The sequence below is a fragment of the Talpa europaea genome (assembly GCF_964194135.1).
Source record: "Talpa europaea genome assembly, chromosome: 3".
Taxonomy (NCBI): Eukaryota; Metazoa; Chordata; class Mammalia; order Eulipotyphla; family Talpidae; genus Talpa; species Talpa europaea.
In genome coordinates this window covers 112576714-112593588 of record NC_140069.1, presented here as the reverse complement: position 1 = coordinate 112593588, position 16875 = coordinate 112576714, and the positions used below count along the sequence as shown (strand labels likewise).

At 32.2% G+C, this 16875-nt stretch overlaps 1 protein-coding gene across 2 annotated transcripts in view; it reads right to left on the bottom strand.

Moving 5' to 3' along the window:
• HGF (hepatocyte growth factor) overlaps positions 1–16875 on the bottom strand; it is a gene marked incomplete at both ends in the record, with an annotated part of 57458 nt that overhangs the window by 1198 nt on the left and 39385 nt on the right. For both annotated transcript variants that reach the window (XM_084230941.1, XM_084230942.1), the window contains 7 exons: positions 3218–3363; positions 3472–3578; positions 3985–4131; positions 5380–5454; positions 8176–8272; positions 9428–9466; positions 13566–13699. In XM_084230941.1, coding sequence (XP_084087067.1) covers positions 3218–3363; positions 3472–3578; positions 3985–4131; positions 5380–5454; positions 8176–8272; positions 9428–9466; positions 13566–13699 — 745 coding nt within the window. The remainder of the gene's footprint in view (positions 1–3217; positions 3364–3471; positions 3579–3984; positions 4132–5379; positions 5455–8175; positions 8273–9427; positions 9467–13565; positions 13700–16875) is intronic.

Genomic DNA, 16875 nt, shown 5'->3' with positions numbered 1-16875 from the left:
GTTCTGTCATGCAGGTAGAAAAAAAGAGACTTATCAAATTCTGTGCTGGGGCAAAGGCAGATGAAGTAAAATGTCAAACAGTAAGGAAAAAATAGTTTATTCTAAGAGACCTCATATTAACTGTACTATATGAATTAATCTTACTATTAAATTAATGAACCAGTGATTACTGATATGAACTCTTCATAGTAATTTACTTTGGGAAACTCTCCCTAAATATGGTACAACTGATATTATACAAACATCTGGGAGATTTGTTTTGCAAGAGGTAATATTTAAGTGGTTAAATTGTTGCATTTTAAATATCAGTAATATAAAAAATCATTTTGGAGGATGAATGAATTCTTTAGAAGTCCTGTCAATAAGTATTAAAAATAATAAGCATGTGATAATGTAATATACTTCATTGTTAAAGTTAAGAAACTAAAGACATATACATGAAGAACTCTAGTTCTTCAGGCTATTCCAGTAGAGCAGTTGTCAAAGCATTTTTAGTAATGACAGTAGCAATGGGATAAGTGTGTAGTTTCCTAAATAGTCTCTAAGACTGAATGTAGCTCAAAGTCTTGACTCTTCAGTGATCCTGGGTAAACTTAATCACAGAAAGCTTTTTTTGATGACCTTTTCTTCTCAGGGTTAGTGATAATGACCCATTGGTTTTGCCCTCCTTTCCTTTTCGTGGTGAGTCTATTGATAATTCCAGAGTTTTCTGAAGAGGTTCTGAGATGAACACACTGGCCTGCAGTATCCCTTGCAGTGGTGTCGGGAAACTAACATGACAGCTGGTCCAGAGTCTGTCTTACAGTCGTAAGGAGGAAACCAATGTAGAGGCTTCTTACCACTTGATTACAAGTTGCCATGACTTTTTCTTGCTTTTCTTCATCTCCTTAGATCTTCTTTCTGCTGTTTTTCATTATCTCTCTCATTTATTCATCTTTGCTTCTTAGTTTCTTCCTTGTCTTCCTTTATTCTTTCATTCACTCTTTTTTTCTCAGAGAAAACATCTTCAGGATAAGGGAGTTAATCTGATATGCACATCCAATGTAATGCCAGCTACTTCTACCTATTCCATCTTGAGTTTTGTTTCAACCATTTTGGAGCGACTTAGATATTTATGTGACTCCCAGTTGTCCTAGATTGCACAGTACAATTTAGATCTTCTGGTAAATATAAGGTATAAGGAACACCGACCAAGTGTTAATTGGTTAAATTTTAACAGTTAAGCAATTTTTGTATAATTTTCAAAGAAATCTTTTATAATCCACTTTTCTTCTGTAGAATGATATGAAATGTCCCCATTTTCATTTCTAACTTTAGTATGTAGTCTACTCTTTTTTTTTGTCTTCTTAGTCTGTCTGATTAAATGTTTGTCAGGATCACTGTTGGTTTCAATGAACCAACTTTTGATTTCATTAATTTTCTTTATTGTTTTTTCTAGTCTTTATCACCTATTATTTTCTAACCTTTATTATCTTCTTCCTTACTTGATTTTACTTAGTAATTGCTTTTCTATTTCCTTAAGTTGTAGATTAGGTTGTAGATTTGGTCCTTTTTTCTTTTGAGATCTCTGAGATCTTTCTTCTTTGTTAATTTAAGCTTTTATAGCTATAAATTTACCACATAGCACAATTTTTTGCAGGCTTCCCATAAGTTTTGGTAAGTTGTGTTTTCATTTTAATTCATCTGTCAGTATTTTCTAATTTCATTTGTAATGTCCTCATTGATCCATTGGCTAAGAAAATGTTGTTTAATTTCAATTAAATTGTAAATAGTTGTATTTCTGTAATTGACTTCTAACTTCCATTGTGGTAAGAAAAGTTACTATAAAAGTTACTATATTTTATATATTGACAGTTAAATTGTTTTCTAATATATGACCTATCCTCAAAAATGTCCCATACACACTTGAGTAAATTTTCTGTGGTGAATTTTCTGAATGTCTTGTATGGTGAGGTGTTTTAGTGTGTTACTTAAGATCTCTGTTCTTTTAGTCTATCCATTATTGAAAATAGGGTATTAGAATCTCTATTAGTGTAAAGCTATCTATCTTCTCAAGCCTGTCAATTTTTGCGTCATGCATGTGCTGATTATGTGCATACATGCTTATAATTTGTTAGTCTTCTTGCTTTAAAAGCATTAAAAAAAAAACCTTGTCCTTACAGGACTTTTACTGAAATAAATAAATAAATAAACTTTTCCCCTAGTACATTTTAACTTGTTAAATAAACACAGCACACTGATTTACTGGATAAACACCAAATTTGAAAATAGTTACAAACACATAATGTAGTTCTAAAACTCTAACTTAATAAACATTTTCTTTAATGTAAACCAATGTTACCTCATTAAAAAAAACTCAAAGAAACATTATATATATATAAAATATAACATTATATATATATTAAATATAATTATATATATATAACACATGCACTTCAAAACATATTTATGCTCCCTACTTAGGGCAGTTTCCTACATGTCAAAGGATATTTCAGTATTATTGAAATCATTCTATGCTGTGCTATACATAATATAATACACAGTATACACAGCTTTCATTCTTGCAAAGCATGTATCTTACATTCAAAGTACATCTAAAATAACAGTTTAACAGCTTGTCTATGTAAAATAGGGATAGGAACACTGCCAAGTTGAAAGAACAGTTGACTAACAAATGAAAATATCCAAACTATTGAAGCCACAAACTTTAACCTTTTGATTTTTTAAACCAGAATTTGTTTAAAGACACATACACATACACACACACACACATGCACACACAGGCTTAACCAAAAACACATTTGAATGTTTAAACCCAGGCATGTATGTTTTAATAATATTACTAATAGAGTCCATTTGGGAAGATAAGTTAAGAAAACATTACAAAAATGCAAGATAATATATCAAACTGCATATTATAAATTGCTACTTTGAATAGCTTTCCATTAGCATTCTGGTTGTATTTGTTAATTAATGAATTTATTTTGGGGGCAGAAACAAGTGTCATCATAATTTGCTGCTAATGAAAGATAGGGTTGTCCTACTGTTTAGTAGAAAAAATATATAAGGCTAATAATATATGGTTATCTTTCCTAATTCCATTTTCTTAGAATAGGTTGGTATACATGGTTTTTGGTTTGTGAGAAATAGAATAAAAACAAACAAGAGAAACTATGATGTCCAACACATATTCATTATTTTAAGACTCCCTTTTTACCTCACATGGTCCTGATACAATATTTTCAGCCCCAGCACATATTTCAGATTCAGTCAGAGTCACTTTCCCTTGATGATACTGGCTGCATTTTTCATTCCCCATTATATAGAGATGTGCTACTCGTAATAGACCATCAAAGTTGATCACTAAAATGGTGCAAAATAGTTACAGTTAATGAGCACAGGGCGAGGTGAGAAAATAAGTCACAAATACAGAATTGTTTTTATAAAATATGTTATTTAAAAATAGCTTACATCCAGTGTAGCCCCAGCCATAAACACTGCAAGTGGTTTTTTCAGGAATTGTGCATCCATAATTTGGTAAATCAATTGTATTAACAAAATCATCAAGGACAGCAGGCCTGAAAAGAGAAAATATAATTTTATTGATAGATTCAACACAAAATTAACTCATTAATTGAAAGTTAATGTTTAATTATTATAGTTCTAGTCTTGTATCTTAAAGAAAAAGATGAAATGTCTAATATATACTGAAGAAATTTTGAGTAGTCAAAATATGATTATTTGCTAACATTTATGAATAAAGGACCATTGATTTTTATAACATTATTGTATCTGTTAAATTTATCAAATAATGCTCACTAAGCTTTGGTTTTAAAATACTGATGATACAGCTTCATTTTTGAAAATGTATACATACATACATGACATGTGACATGTATTTTAATAAATGTGTATGAGAAAGAAGGTAATTCTTCAACAGTTCTAGTCTAGGTTAAAAATTCAAAACTTTCTTAAGGAACTAACTTAGCAAGCTTCAGTAAAACCAGATCTGATCCTTCGGGTCCATATACCAGCTGGGAAATATTTAGAACTTGTTTGCGTTTCTCATCTCCTCTTCCATGGACATCATGAATTCCAAGCCAAGCTTCATAATCTTTTAAATCTTTGTTTCTAGGTAAAAATTTAAATGCAAAATATAATTTTAGATTGTGTAATATTATTATTATACATGTTATTTTAGCTTATAAGCGTGGATATGTAACCTAAATTTAAATTTTAGTTTAAAGTATTACAAAGACTTTAGTGGAAAACTGTGGGTGCCTTATATATATATATATATATATATATATTATATATATAATATATATATATTCTCATATATATGAGAGATGTTGTAAACCAGTGTTATGTCAATTACAAATGTATAATAAAGAGTAATACATTTGGGGCCTCCCTGGTGGATGCAACCTATGAAGCTATCCACCACCACTGCAGCATGAGTTCGATCCCTGGCCAGGGAGCTACCTACATGGCGCAGGAGACCTCTCCTGACTCACCTGCTGCTACCCTCAGCACTGTATTTCAGCCGATCTGCCTATTCTTTTCCCCACTCTGTCTGGCGAATCTCTCACCCCCCCACACCTCTTGCTTGTACCCCAGTTCTTGTATCCATAAATAAATAAATCTTAAAAAAAGAGTAATACATTTGTTATGAGATATTCTCGATATTACAAGAATATATAAGTAGGAAGAGCCCTTCAACTGCTGAAATTCTAAATGGCTATTTTTAAAAAATTGATTATGCTCCTTAAAGAGTAAGTCATTTGTGAAAAATTCTCAGGTAAAGCACATGACATGAATTATGATTTTTATGGCAAATTTTTCTTTCTATTTCATCTGTGCATTTTTGGTTTATTAATGGGGTTGAAAATTTATCCTAATAAAATCAAAAGTACCTTGGTGAGAATCAGGAAGTATGCTTACAAACACTGCCTCTTAATATTTTTCTTAGGTTAATTGTCATTGAAAATTATTCCTAGGATGAATTTGAATCTGACTTCACATAAGAAAGGAGAAACGAAGATTGAGAAAAGTTTGTTGATAACTTAAGAAAGTAATTTTTATCTAAAAATAGAACATATAGTTGGATGTTGAGGTAAAAATTATTTACATAATTCTAACAAAAATTTCTCCCCAAATGAGAATAATGCTAGTTGTGAAAAGAGCATACAGAACCCAGTAAGTGAATATCAACTAAAATAATGTAAGTCATAAACCAAATCTAAGAATAATAGTAATTTTTCATCCCATGCTGGTGTACCTCTATTAAATGGATACACATTCTAAGCCTAAAGCTTAGTGGAAGCCATATATATTTTTTAATGATCAAAACAAATATTGGTTTCAGAAACACTTTACCGAGAAGGGAAACATTGTCTTGCAGTAAGAATCCAACTTTCCTTTATCAACGATCCTCCACAGATATGTTTATTTCTATGAGAAAGAGGAAAGAGAAACAAGTAACATCTGTGCACAAAGGGTGCCTGCCAATTAATGAAAATCTATGGCTGCATTTGTTAAAAATAAAAGCATTTGAGAGGAAAATGTAGAAATTAACCCAACTCAAATAAAAGAAGTAATTCTTTTATCTGATGGCATTTGCTGATTGTAACATTAGTACTTTTTTTTAATAATGTGATTAGAATTTTGTGAAACAAACTTTACTTTTGTGTAAGGAACCCATTCATTCACATCAAGATACACTCCCAATACACATGTTCACACATGTGGGTGTCTATCCTTGTGATAAAAGGTTTATGCTACAAATATAGGATAAGTAAACACAAAACAACAAAAGCAATGTACTCCTAATTAAAATTCAGTATGAATCATGAAAAGGACAGATTTGAGTTTTTATTCAAACACTGAAAACCATCTAGTGGTAGCAATATTATATATTATATTGCTACCCTTGTTTCATTACCTTTATATAACAATATTCCATTTATATAATTAAAATGATTTTCCAAAAAATTATTATAGTATATTATAGAATACTTATAGAGAATAATACATACTAGTACACTTATTTGATGATATCCAAAATCTGTAAATCCTTTTTTTTCTGGCAGAGAAATGGTAAAAGTACAACCTTTCATAATTTCATTTCCAAAGAGTACAGATGTTCAATGCTTCATAGAGTAATAGAAGAAGATTCCCAGACTGAGACCACAGCTATTTATGGCCTGTACCACACAGGAGGATAAGAGTATATATTGAGTTTTAATTCCTATTCCTTTTAGTATGTGCTCTGGAAGAATCACTAAACAGCTGTTATTACTAAAAACTTAGACTTAAAAGGATTTTTTTTTCTCTAAAAGTTTATATTATTCTGATTTGATCAAAAACAATTTCACTTGCTTCTTGGAGGATGGAAACTCCCAAAGGCATATACTTACACATTCTCCTATTTGCAATAATAAATTCACAAGCACATGCCTCTTTCTGCCCAGAGTACTACAAAGAATCACCAAGTAATTCAGACATGTGCATTCTTGGAGTAGTTCATATAATAAAGTGAACCCCTCCCCACATTTTTATAGTCTTCATTAAAGATTCATAATACACAATCAACTTTGTCTTCTTAGCCTCACAAATCTATATTGATACTATATACCTAGAACAGTTATACCACAGTCATCAACATAAATATTTATAAAATTTGATAAGTTGCTCCTTGAGAGGACATACTGAAAGACAACTGTAGTCATCACCTACATTGTGATCTAAAGTCATAGGTGTCAAAGAAAATGAACTCTATGCTTGCAAAGAATTGACTTACTCAAGAGATTTTCAATTTTAAGTTGTTTCTATTTGATTCTAATGGCACTGTGATTTAATTGCATTAAAAATATATACTTTCTGGGCCTCCCCAGTGGCGCAGCGGTTGAGCGCTGGGTTGCGAAGCTGCCCGAAGCCTCCGCGGCGCCGGTTCGATTCCCGGCTGCTCCCCGGCCACCTGAGGAGGGTCCCACATGGCGCGCAGACCTCTCCTGCCGCCCGCTGCTCCCCTCAGCAGTGTACTTCGGTCCTTCTGTCTGCTCTGCTCCCCGCTCTGGCTCTGGTGAATTCTCTCACCCTCCCGCGCTTCTGACTGTACCCAGTGCTTGTATAAATAAATAAATAAATCTTTAAAAAAAAATATATATATATATATACTTTCTTCCACTACTCTAAGATGCTAGAGGTAAAGGAACAAGTAGTTTTCCAAAAAGAAAGTATCCAACTTCGTATTTGAAGACTAAGAAAGATTTTCCCTGTATAAATTATGGAGGAAGAAAGTGAAAACTTGTAGTGGGAACAGCAGCATAAAATTTGGAGGAAGAAACATAGCTTCTAGAAAACAAGGTAAAGCAAAGTTTTCCCTTAGGTGCAGTTTGGGGTCTGTTGCATGATGAGGTTCCAATAGTGATGGATAAATGACAAATTTTAAGACTCTGATTGCCATCTAGAATAATATATGTAGTAGAGAGTAAGCTCAAATGTTAACTTTTATTTTCAATATTTAACTATTACACATATTGACTAGCTTAATTTTTTACTGTATTTTAAGTGGGTTACATAGGATATGTCATTAATTCTTCAGAGCAGTAAGAAATAGATATGTCAAGAATTTTTTATCCATGCTGATATTACAAAAGCAAGACTATTCAATTATCAAGTTTGTTCATCTGTTTTATGATGAAATATTCTTGAATTTAAAGTTATTGCCATTTTCATTAGAATTACAGTGAAAAAAAGCAGAAATTAAAAACAAATACAACATTTATATACACAGGCATGTTAGAAAATAAAGTCATGATATCCTAGATTGGGAAAGTGATGACATATGTATTAAAACTGCTATGGTGGAAACAAAGTGTAAGTAGTTGTCTTTTGCTCAAATAGGACTGAATAGGATTGGAATTTGTCACTTCCAATCAAGGACAATGACAACACATGTGCTCCTTTTTGAACTCTTAAGAAGGCACTAGGAAGGGGCATAAATGAGAAAAACCAAGACTTAAATTTCAGCAAGCAAATTATGATCAGTCCCCTCTCATATGGCTGCTCATGTGGAGGGCACAATTTTTATGACCATGCATGGCCATACCGCTGAGAATATGACTTTTGCAAATAATCCTAATAGTATAATTTCTTTCTACTAATATTTACCTGTATTTCAAACTAACCATCCATCCTACATTAGTTCGTGTTGGAATCCCATTTACAACTCGCAATTGTTTTGTTTTGGCACACGATATTACAGGATCTAAAAAGAGGACCGAACATAACATTTTGAAATAATCAGTGATAACTAGAGAAATATAACTACTCTAATTGTGTCAAAAGAACATTTTTTTGAGGAGAAGGTAAATTCTATGACTACAGTCCCCTGTCAAACCCAGAATGTTTACAGTCCCATCTAAGTGGACAAGTAACACAGAAAAACAAGTCAACTTAAGGTTGGTGGCATTCCCATGACAATGACAGTGGCTTTGCCCACAGAGCACTAAGTACTAGTTCTTCAGGTTTAACATTAATTGTATTTCCTCACCAACCTCAACATAAAGTGCAACAATGTTATATATAATGATTGTTTTTACATTTCAGTGGAAATCAAAAGACTGGGTGAAAAACAAACTATATTTGGTTTATTGCTTCTGAATTTGTATGTACAGTGAGGATGAAGAGCTATTTTGAAACAATACTAGCATTATATATATTGAAATTCTATCCAAGTGATGTAATTATTATGTCCTAGTCACTCTGTCCAAATGACATAATACATAATTCTTTGGAGTAAACTTTTTCCTGACCCTCCTCTGTATTCATTGCCTTATCCTTTATATTCCTGTCCATGATCTAGAACAGTTTTCCATTTGCTTCCTCAGCTTGGGACACAGCAGGTGGTCTCTTAAATCAAAACACTTGAATAGTTTCATTCAGCCCAAGAAATATGTGAAAATCAAAAATAAGCAGCTCCCAACAGATTTTCTTAAACTGAGGATTAACTGAACCTCTCAGATCCTGTCATCTTTTGCCTCGTAGACTGTAGCACATGCAAATAGCTTTACAGCTACAACAGGAGTATGCATAACTTTACAAACTTATGGGTTTATTCATGACATTACATTCTAATTTCAAGGATAGTGAAGTTCTTTACATACGTTGTGCCCAAATCAAAAGTAAATACAAATGCTCTTTTCAAAGTCAAATAAAATCTTAAAGATTTTCTGATAAAGCATTGAATTTTGATATCTAGTATAAAGTTGCCTTTGTGCACATAGAAAAATATATTTTTTTAAATAAACTTTTTTATGATGGGTGTTAGTATAATGATAAAATATTTTTCTATGAAGTAAATGATGGTATTACTTCCGACATAGAGACTCAAATATGTTACATATTTTAGAATATTACTTACGGTCTAGATTGACTATTGTAGGTGTGGTATCACCTTCACCTGTAAAATAAATATATACATATATAATCCATATATATATAATTTCTGCTATACAGAAGCAAAGCTGCATATTGAAATGCAAATATCTATGAATTGGATAATCTACTAAAATTATTTACTTTCAAGGACAAAATATAGTACTCTTTTGACTAATTATGTATCATCCTTACTGGACAATATTGAAGGCAACTATCTACTGGTAGTAGATAATGTGAGAAAGGCCCCTTTTATAACTATGAAAGCTCTCTGGTGTGTGGCTTGGGAGCACTGGCAGCTTGAGTTATGCATTTGACATTGAAGAGCTGTTTCATACTAAGATTCATTGCATTGTACATAATGGACATTCCACTGAATAGCACCAAATGCTTATTATTGTTTGCTTGAAACATTCCTATAGATAGACTCTTTTTTTTTTTTTTACTGTAATTTGGACTGTTTCTTTTTTTCTAAAATTTAATTTTATCTTTATATGATTGAGGATAATTGAAACGTCACATGTCAGAAAACTCTTCAAGAATTCTAGAAGATAGAAATCAATGTCAATAATAGAAAAAAAGGATAACAAAATATAATTATGTTTTCTTAGAATATTTCAAAGATCAGTCTTTCCAGATGGTGGTAAAAAAAAAAAAAGTATGGAAAAAGAGACCACTGGAAACACAAATTAGATCTTACTAAAACCTCATAATTTAATTCTTCTTTTTTTCCAAACTTCCCATCTGGGGTCTAATTACTACAAAAAGAAAGGCTTAGGAGAAACTAGGATTTGAAAATACACAATAATGAATGAGGCACAAGACATTTCCTGGAGTTTAATGTCTGACTGTTCAGAATTGATGACATAGAGTTTAGTCAGACACTATTTAGATCCAGCTGGTTGTTAATCCCTGGAAATGCCCTGAGCTCAATTAAACTGGCAACAACACAGTAATGGCATATGGAGTCCTTTGCAATAGATGCAAATTTGATTGTTATTTATGGGGAATCTCAAGAGAATTAATACACGCTAGAGGATTTTTATTTATGTTCCTTTTTCAGATGTGGGATTTTAAATGAATAAGTGTAAAGGTGACCATATAAATTTCATCATTTCCCTTTTCCTTTAGCTTATCCTAGGGGAAGGTTTTGTTTTTGAGTCAAATGAGGTCAGTGTTTAAACTCATAGTACAAATTAGGATTGAGAGTGATTATGGTCATTAAAACATCAAGGATATTGGTTTTCCACTCAAGTTAATTACTTGGAAATTCTAAAATAAAAAAACTAAGTATTTATCACTTATGTTGTTGTGATGAGTAAGACTAGGCTATATGTTCTTCTTTTTTAAAAGATGTATTTATTTATGCATACAAGAACTGGGGTACAAGCCAGAGGTGTGGGGGTGAGAGGATTCACCAGAGACAGAGTAGGGAACAGAATAGGCAGATTAACTGAAGTACACTGCTGAGGGGAGCATTGGGTGAGTCTGCTGCACCATGTGAGTAGCTCCCTGGCCGGCTGGGGATTGAACTTGTGCTGCAGGGCTGCAGATTGCTTCATAGTTTTCATCTTAACCCCTTGTGCCACCAGGAAGGCCCTAGGCTATATGTTCTATCCTTCATTGCACATCCAGTCTCCTATTACAAAGCATCAAGGTAAAAGGTCAATAAAGTTCATAGTTCATTGTTATACCTTACTAAAATATTTAAGTGAATCAAAAATGTGTAGATGTTGTAAATTTTGGGTTTTAATAATTTATACTTATATATATATATATTTAATTTACTTTCAGGCAATGTTTCTCATACTTTAGAATAAGCTGTACTACCACTTAAGGTTAGATTTCTGGAGATTATGAGTGGCTATATTAGGAATTTTTTTTTTTTTTTTACAATCCATCCCTCAAGAAAATCCAAGGGTTTTTTTTTTCTTTTTTTAAGATTTATTTATACAAGCACTGGGGTACAAGCCCAGAGGTATGGGAGGGTGAGAGGATTCGCCAGAGACAGATCAGGGAGCAGAACAGGCAGAAGGACCGAAATATACTGCTGAGGGGAGCAGCAGGTGAGACAGGAGAGGTCTGCCACGCCATGTGGGAATCTCTCTGGCAGGCCAGGAATCGAACCGGCACAATGGACTATGGTGGTGGGCTATGGGTGATTTTAGTCGTGGGTGTACTACAGTGACAGTACCTGAGGGGAACATCCTAATATTACCTCAATTAAAAACAAATGTATTAGGAATTTTTAAGTGTCACTACAAGTTCTTTTGTCACACACTTAGCAAAAGTTTGAGAAATGGCTTTCCAGGCCTTTTGCATTTTATTATTGAATACTTTTCTCAGTTTTTTTTAAATATTTATTTTATTTATTTATGCATACAAGAGCTGGGGTGTGAGGTGAGGTGGGGTTGAGAGGATTCACCAGAGACAAAGTGGGGAGCAGAACAGATGGAGTGACTGAAACACACTTCTGAGGGGAGCAGTGGGTGAGCCAGGAGAGGTCTGCTGCACCATGTGGATTCGCTCCCTGGCAGGGGATTGAACTCTTGCTGCAGTGGCTGCCATAGATTCATAATACTGATACTTTAACCTCTTGAGCCACCAGGACAGTCCCTTGGTTTTCTTTGACTTCCTCCCCACTTTCTTTACAACAGTACTCAAAACTGAACGTATAAACATATGTAACATGTGTCTTACATATGTATATACACACACATACATATATACACAAACTATATATTTATTCAACCTAAATTTGAACAAGGAAAATCTATCAAACATTAAAATTTTACCTATAGAAAAGTAAGTCAGAGTTGAAGTTGAAGCTTTTAAACACTATATTTTCAGTAGTTTTAAGATTTTTCTAAGAACGACTAAGTGTGTATGTGTATAGACAAACATAATAACATTTCTGCAGTTTTGTTTTTGCACATTTGATAACCTTAAAAATATATATTAAATATTAGTAGGAATTTTTTAAAAAGGAATAAAAATCTTTACATGTTTTGTAATACAAATGTACAGTGTGAAAATGATCTATAGTCTCTGCAGTTAAGCAAATAATAACTCAAATTTTTTAGCTATAAATTTTATTAACCTTTCACCAAGAGGAAAATGTAAATAAATCCTGGCAATAAATACTAGTTAGAAAAGTGACACTGTAAAAGTATTTATTGAAATTAATGTTCAGAATACATTGAAATAAAAATGAGTTATCTTCAATAGTATTTAATCAAATACTAACAACACTTTGAAATCTTTCAGTAGCACATTACTTTTAGTTTACAAATGTTAGTTGAAAATAATTTTGAAAACTTTTAAATTATTAGACTCCTGTGTCACTCAGGTTTATAAACTAAATCACAGTTCCCTGAGATTCCATGGGACCATTTTATACTTAACTATATTTATGTCTTAAAATTAAGTCACCGTGGTATTTACAAATTTAGAATTCTAAAGAAGGACAAATTATGCTCAAGGATTTCCCTTCCTCAGAAGATTCCTATTTGGAAACCAATGGCCATTGCTCTAATATGACTGAGCAACATATGTAGCATACATACCAGCTACATATATACTTTGCATATGTCTTTTATACACTAATATCCTTTCAATAAGCTCAGAGAAGTGGATAGAATGCTCTAGTCTTCTTAGTCTTGGTCTAAAAAACTGAAAAGAAGATGGATTCACCGTTTTTCAAGTCAGCTCATTGATCTGCTAGCAGTCTGGGGACTTTGCTAAGAGCTCTGCTACTTTCAGAGGCTAAATAGGTAGTATTGTTGAAGACAAGGGGAGAGGTCTTTCTAGCTCAGTTATATTAGAGCAATGGCCATTGACTGTGTCTGGTTTCCAAATAGGAATCTTCTGAGGAAGGAAATCCTTCAGCATAATTTGTCCTTTTTTAGAGGAAAGAGAGAGAAAGCGGGGGGTGGGGGGGCCGGGAGAGGGAGAGAGATTGATTGTGTGTGTGTGTGTGTGTGTGTGCATGTGTCTGAATGCATCCTCATTTTCAGAACAATTCCAGCCTCATATATTATTTCCTCCTCTGATTAAGATAATAATTTAGAGTAGATCCTGTAATTTAAGATATTTCATCTTTAAAAGAATACTGATGTACTTACAACGAGAAATAGGGCAATAATCCCAAGGAATGAGTGGATTCCCTGTGTAACACCAGGGACCATGGGCATCATCATCAGGATTTCGGCAGTAATTCTTATTCAGCTTACTAGCATCTGGTTCCCAGAAGATATGCCTACATAAACAACAAACTGTTACCATGACAAGACACTCATGTCATCCAAGAAAACAAAACACTATTGAGAAGATATACTCTTAGCACATAACTTTGATTGAAGATAAAATGCAAGTTTCTATTTGGTGTGAAGTTTGGTTATTTTGATTAACATTTTTTTGTTGTTCTTTTTCCTAAAGTTTGAAAACATGTTCTTTAACCCAGAAATATGAAATAAGGCTGCATAATTACCATAGATAAAGTGATAAAAGGGTTTGTGACTTCTATTTTATAATTACAGTGACAAAGTAACAATACCCATCTGCATAGAATTGGAGAAGCATTGTCTAAAAGAGAGCAGATAGCAAAGAAGATCAAGGTTATAAAATATATGGATAACACAAGCCATTGTAAAGTATAGTTTTATATTTAAGAAACATATGAAGCAACAATAACATTAGTATGACAAAGCACAGAAAGATGCATTGGTAATTTCATAATAATATGCTATTGAAATAAAATTCTGAAATTTCATGGGTCATACATTTGCTTATATTTATCTATAAACAAAATAAATGTTTATCAATAAATGAGTAATGGTTTATATCTTAACTAAAGAACTTCTCACTTTACATCTTTAGGAAGTTTATTACAAAAGGAAAACAAGCAATCCTTACTCACATGTTATCAATATTTGTATTTACCTCAGTAGCATTAATGAAGTCAAATTATACTGATGGTCATGAAAACTAAACATCTGTCTGAATTTGTTTTGTATTATTAATTATTAACTAACCTGTTTGGATGTAATCAAGGTGTCATTTAAAAAAAAATAGGAAAAGTTTAGAAATGGAAACACACACTATTTTTCCAAACTCAGGTTCTTTTTCTAGATCAATAACAGCAAACACATTTAGTACTTACTATGAGTCAGATTCCATTTTATGTGGTGTAAATATAGAAACTTAGAACAGCCTAATGAGACAGTTTTCAAGGTTATGCCATTTTATATTTGAGGAAATTGAAATCTGAAAAGGACAATTAATTTTCCCAAAGTCACATGGCTTGTTAGTGGTAAAGTAGGGGTTAAATACATGGCTCTTTCTTGTGTTTATGTTCAAAAACCAAGGAAAAAAATTACATACTATTCAAAAATTAACAAAGCTGTCAGAAAATGAATATATTTAACATATAAAACACACATGCTGTCTCATTTCCTTACTCAGTTGAAGTCAAAATGGTACCCTGAAAACTAATCATTCAGGGTACAAAGTATTTCCAAATGATTTTTAAATATTTCCAAAATTCAAACCTAACCTCAATGAATTAAGAGTCATTACTATTATGGTTCCTGAATAAATATGCACATATTTCCAATAGTAAACTAGTAAATGTTTAACAACTGGTACTCTGAGGAGTATGGAAGCAGTGAGAGGAGACTTTTTTTTTTATAGGATTCCCTTGCTAATATCTGTGATATAAATACTTCCACCACCAAAATGTAAAGTTACTGCAAGTATTTGAATTTGGAGGAGATGGGTAGAACTGTCTCACAAATTTGTAAGGCTGGATCCATTGCACCATGTACCTAAAAATACTTTCAAAAACAGCAGTGTTACAGTTGGCATGTAATTTTAATCATGCCTGGTCTTACTTAAAATTCTTTAATGAATTCCTTTAATACTTAGGATAAAATCCAAACTTCTTAACACAACTTACAGTCTCAACACTCAAGAATTTTTTCTCTTTGGACATTGAATAAATTATACTGTTTCAACCTTATCAAAATTATTTATGATTTTCAAACACTTCAATATTTGGATTTTTGCACAAGCTAATCCTTCTGCCTGATGTACTCTTCTTTCTACACACCCTTCGCCCAGGTCCTACTTATCTTTTATGTCCCAGTTCATGTGCCTTCCTCTAGGGAACTTTCCTGACCATCTATAGCTGGGTTACATTTCTCTTTGCATCCCAATAAAATCAGATGTGTTGTAATGTGGTATTGGCATTTGCTGTTTGCTAGCATCCCATATTAGGCTGTAAGATCCAGAAGGGCACAAATCTAGATGTCTTTGAAGTCCTAGAGCTATAGTGTCTAGTACTGTAGCCATTAGCCATGTGTGACTGCTGGGAAATCGGTATATAGCTAGTCCAAATTGAGATGTACTGTCATTGCAGATATAAAATAGATTTTGAAACTTCAATATGATAAAAGATTATAAAGGATCTCAATAATTTCTATATTGAATACATATTAAAATGAGAAAGTATTAGATCTATTGAATTAGTAAAATATACTATTAAAATTAATTTTGTTTCTTTAAATATGATCAATAGAAAGCATAATCGTTCAGTGACACATTTGTGAATGGCATTGTATTTATGTTAGCACTGATTTAGAACTACCACTATTTGTGAAGTAAATTAATTGAAATTCTATGATCCACTAGTCAGTTATTTCAAGAGAGAACAAATACTTTAAAGTTAAAGTAGAACTGCAAGCAAAGTGACTCAAACTGTCTGAATCCTTAATTTCTTATCCACACATATAAAAATATCTTCCACATAGGATTGTGATGGCCAAATGAGGTGACACCTCATATAAATCAACCACATTGTAGATATTTATCAAACAACACTAAACTTTTCTTTTATATCCTAGTACAGATGTTCTGTCATATTAACAAAAAATCTATTTTATTTCACAACTGTGAATCATACTTCATTTTAAATTCCATACACACCAGCACTATGACTAGAGTTGAAAGGATGCTACCTTCTTCATCTGTGAATATATCTAATATCAAAATCTCTAATTTTCTGAAATAAGTAGTCTTTTCATTGATAAGTACATTCATTTAATTAAAGAAAATTTCCTGTGTCAAAATCAAAGTTATACCAGAAAATGTCTCTATACATCTTAGTAAATAACAAGCTATTTAAGGTATGTATGTACATAAAAATGGTAATATTGATATTTCATGAAGTAGTATTATTAATAGGTAACTATGAGTACATAAAGGTCATATAATATGCACTCTTTGAAACACTAGACTTACTATTTAATTACAATTATATAAATTCATATAATTATTTTCTCAATATACCCATATTCTCCTCAAATAGCTAGTGATCAACAAATATATGCTGGATAAACCAATTATTTAAGTTTTCTACATAGAAAAGACATTTCA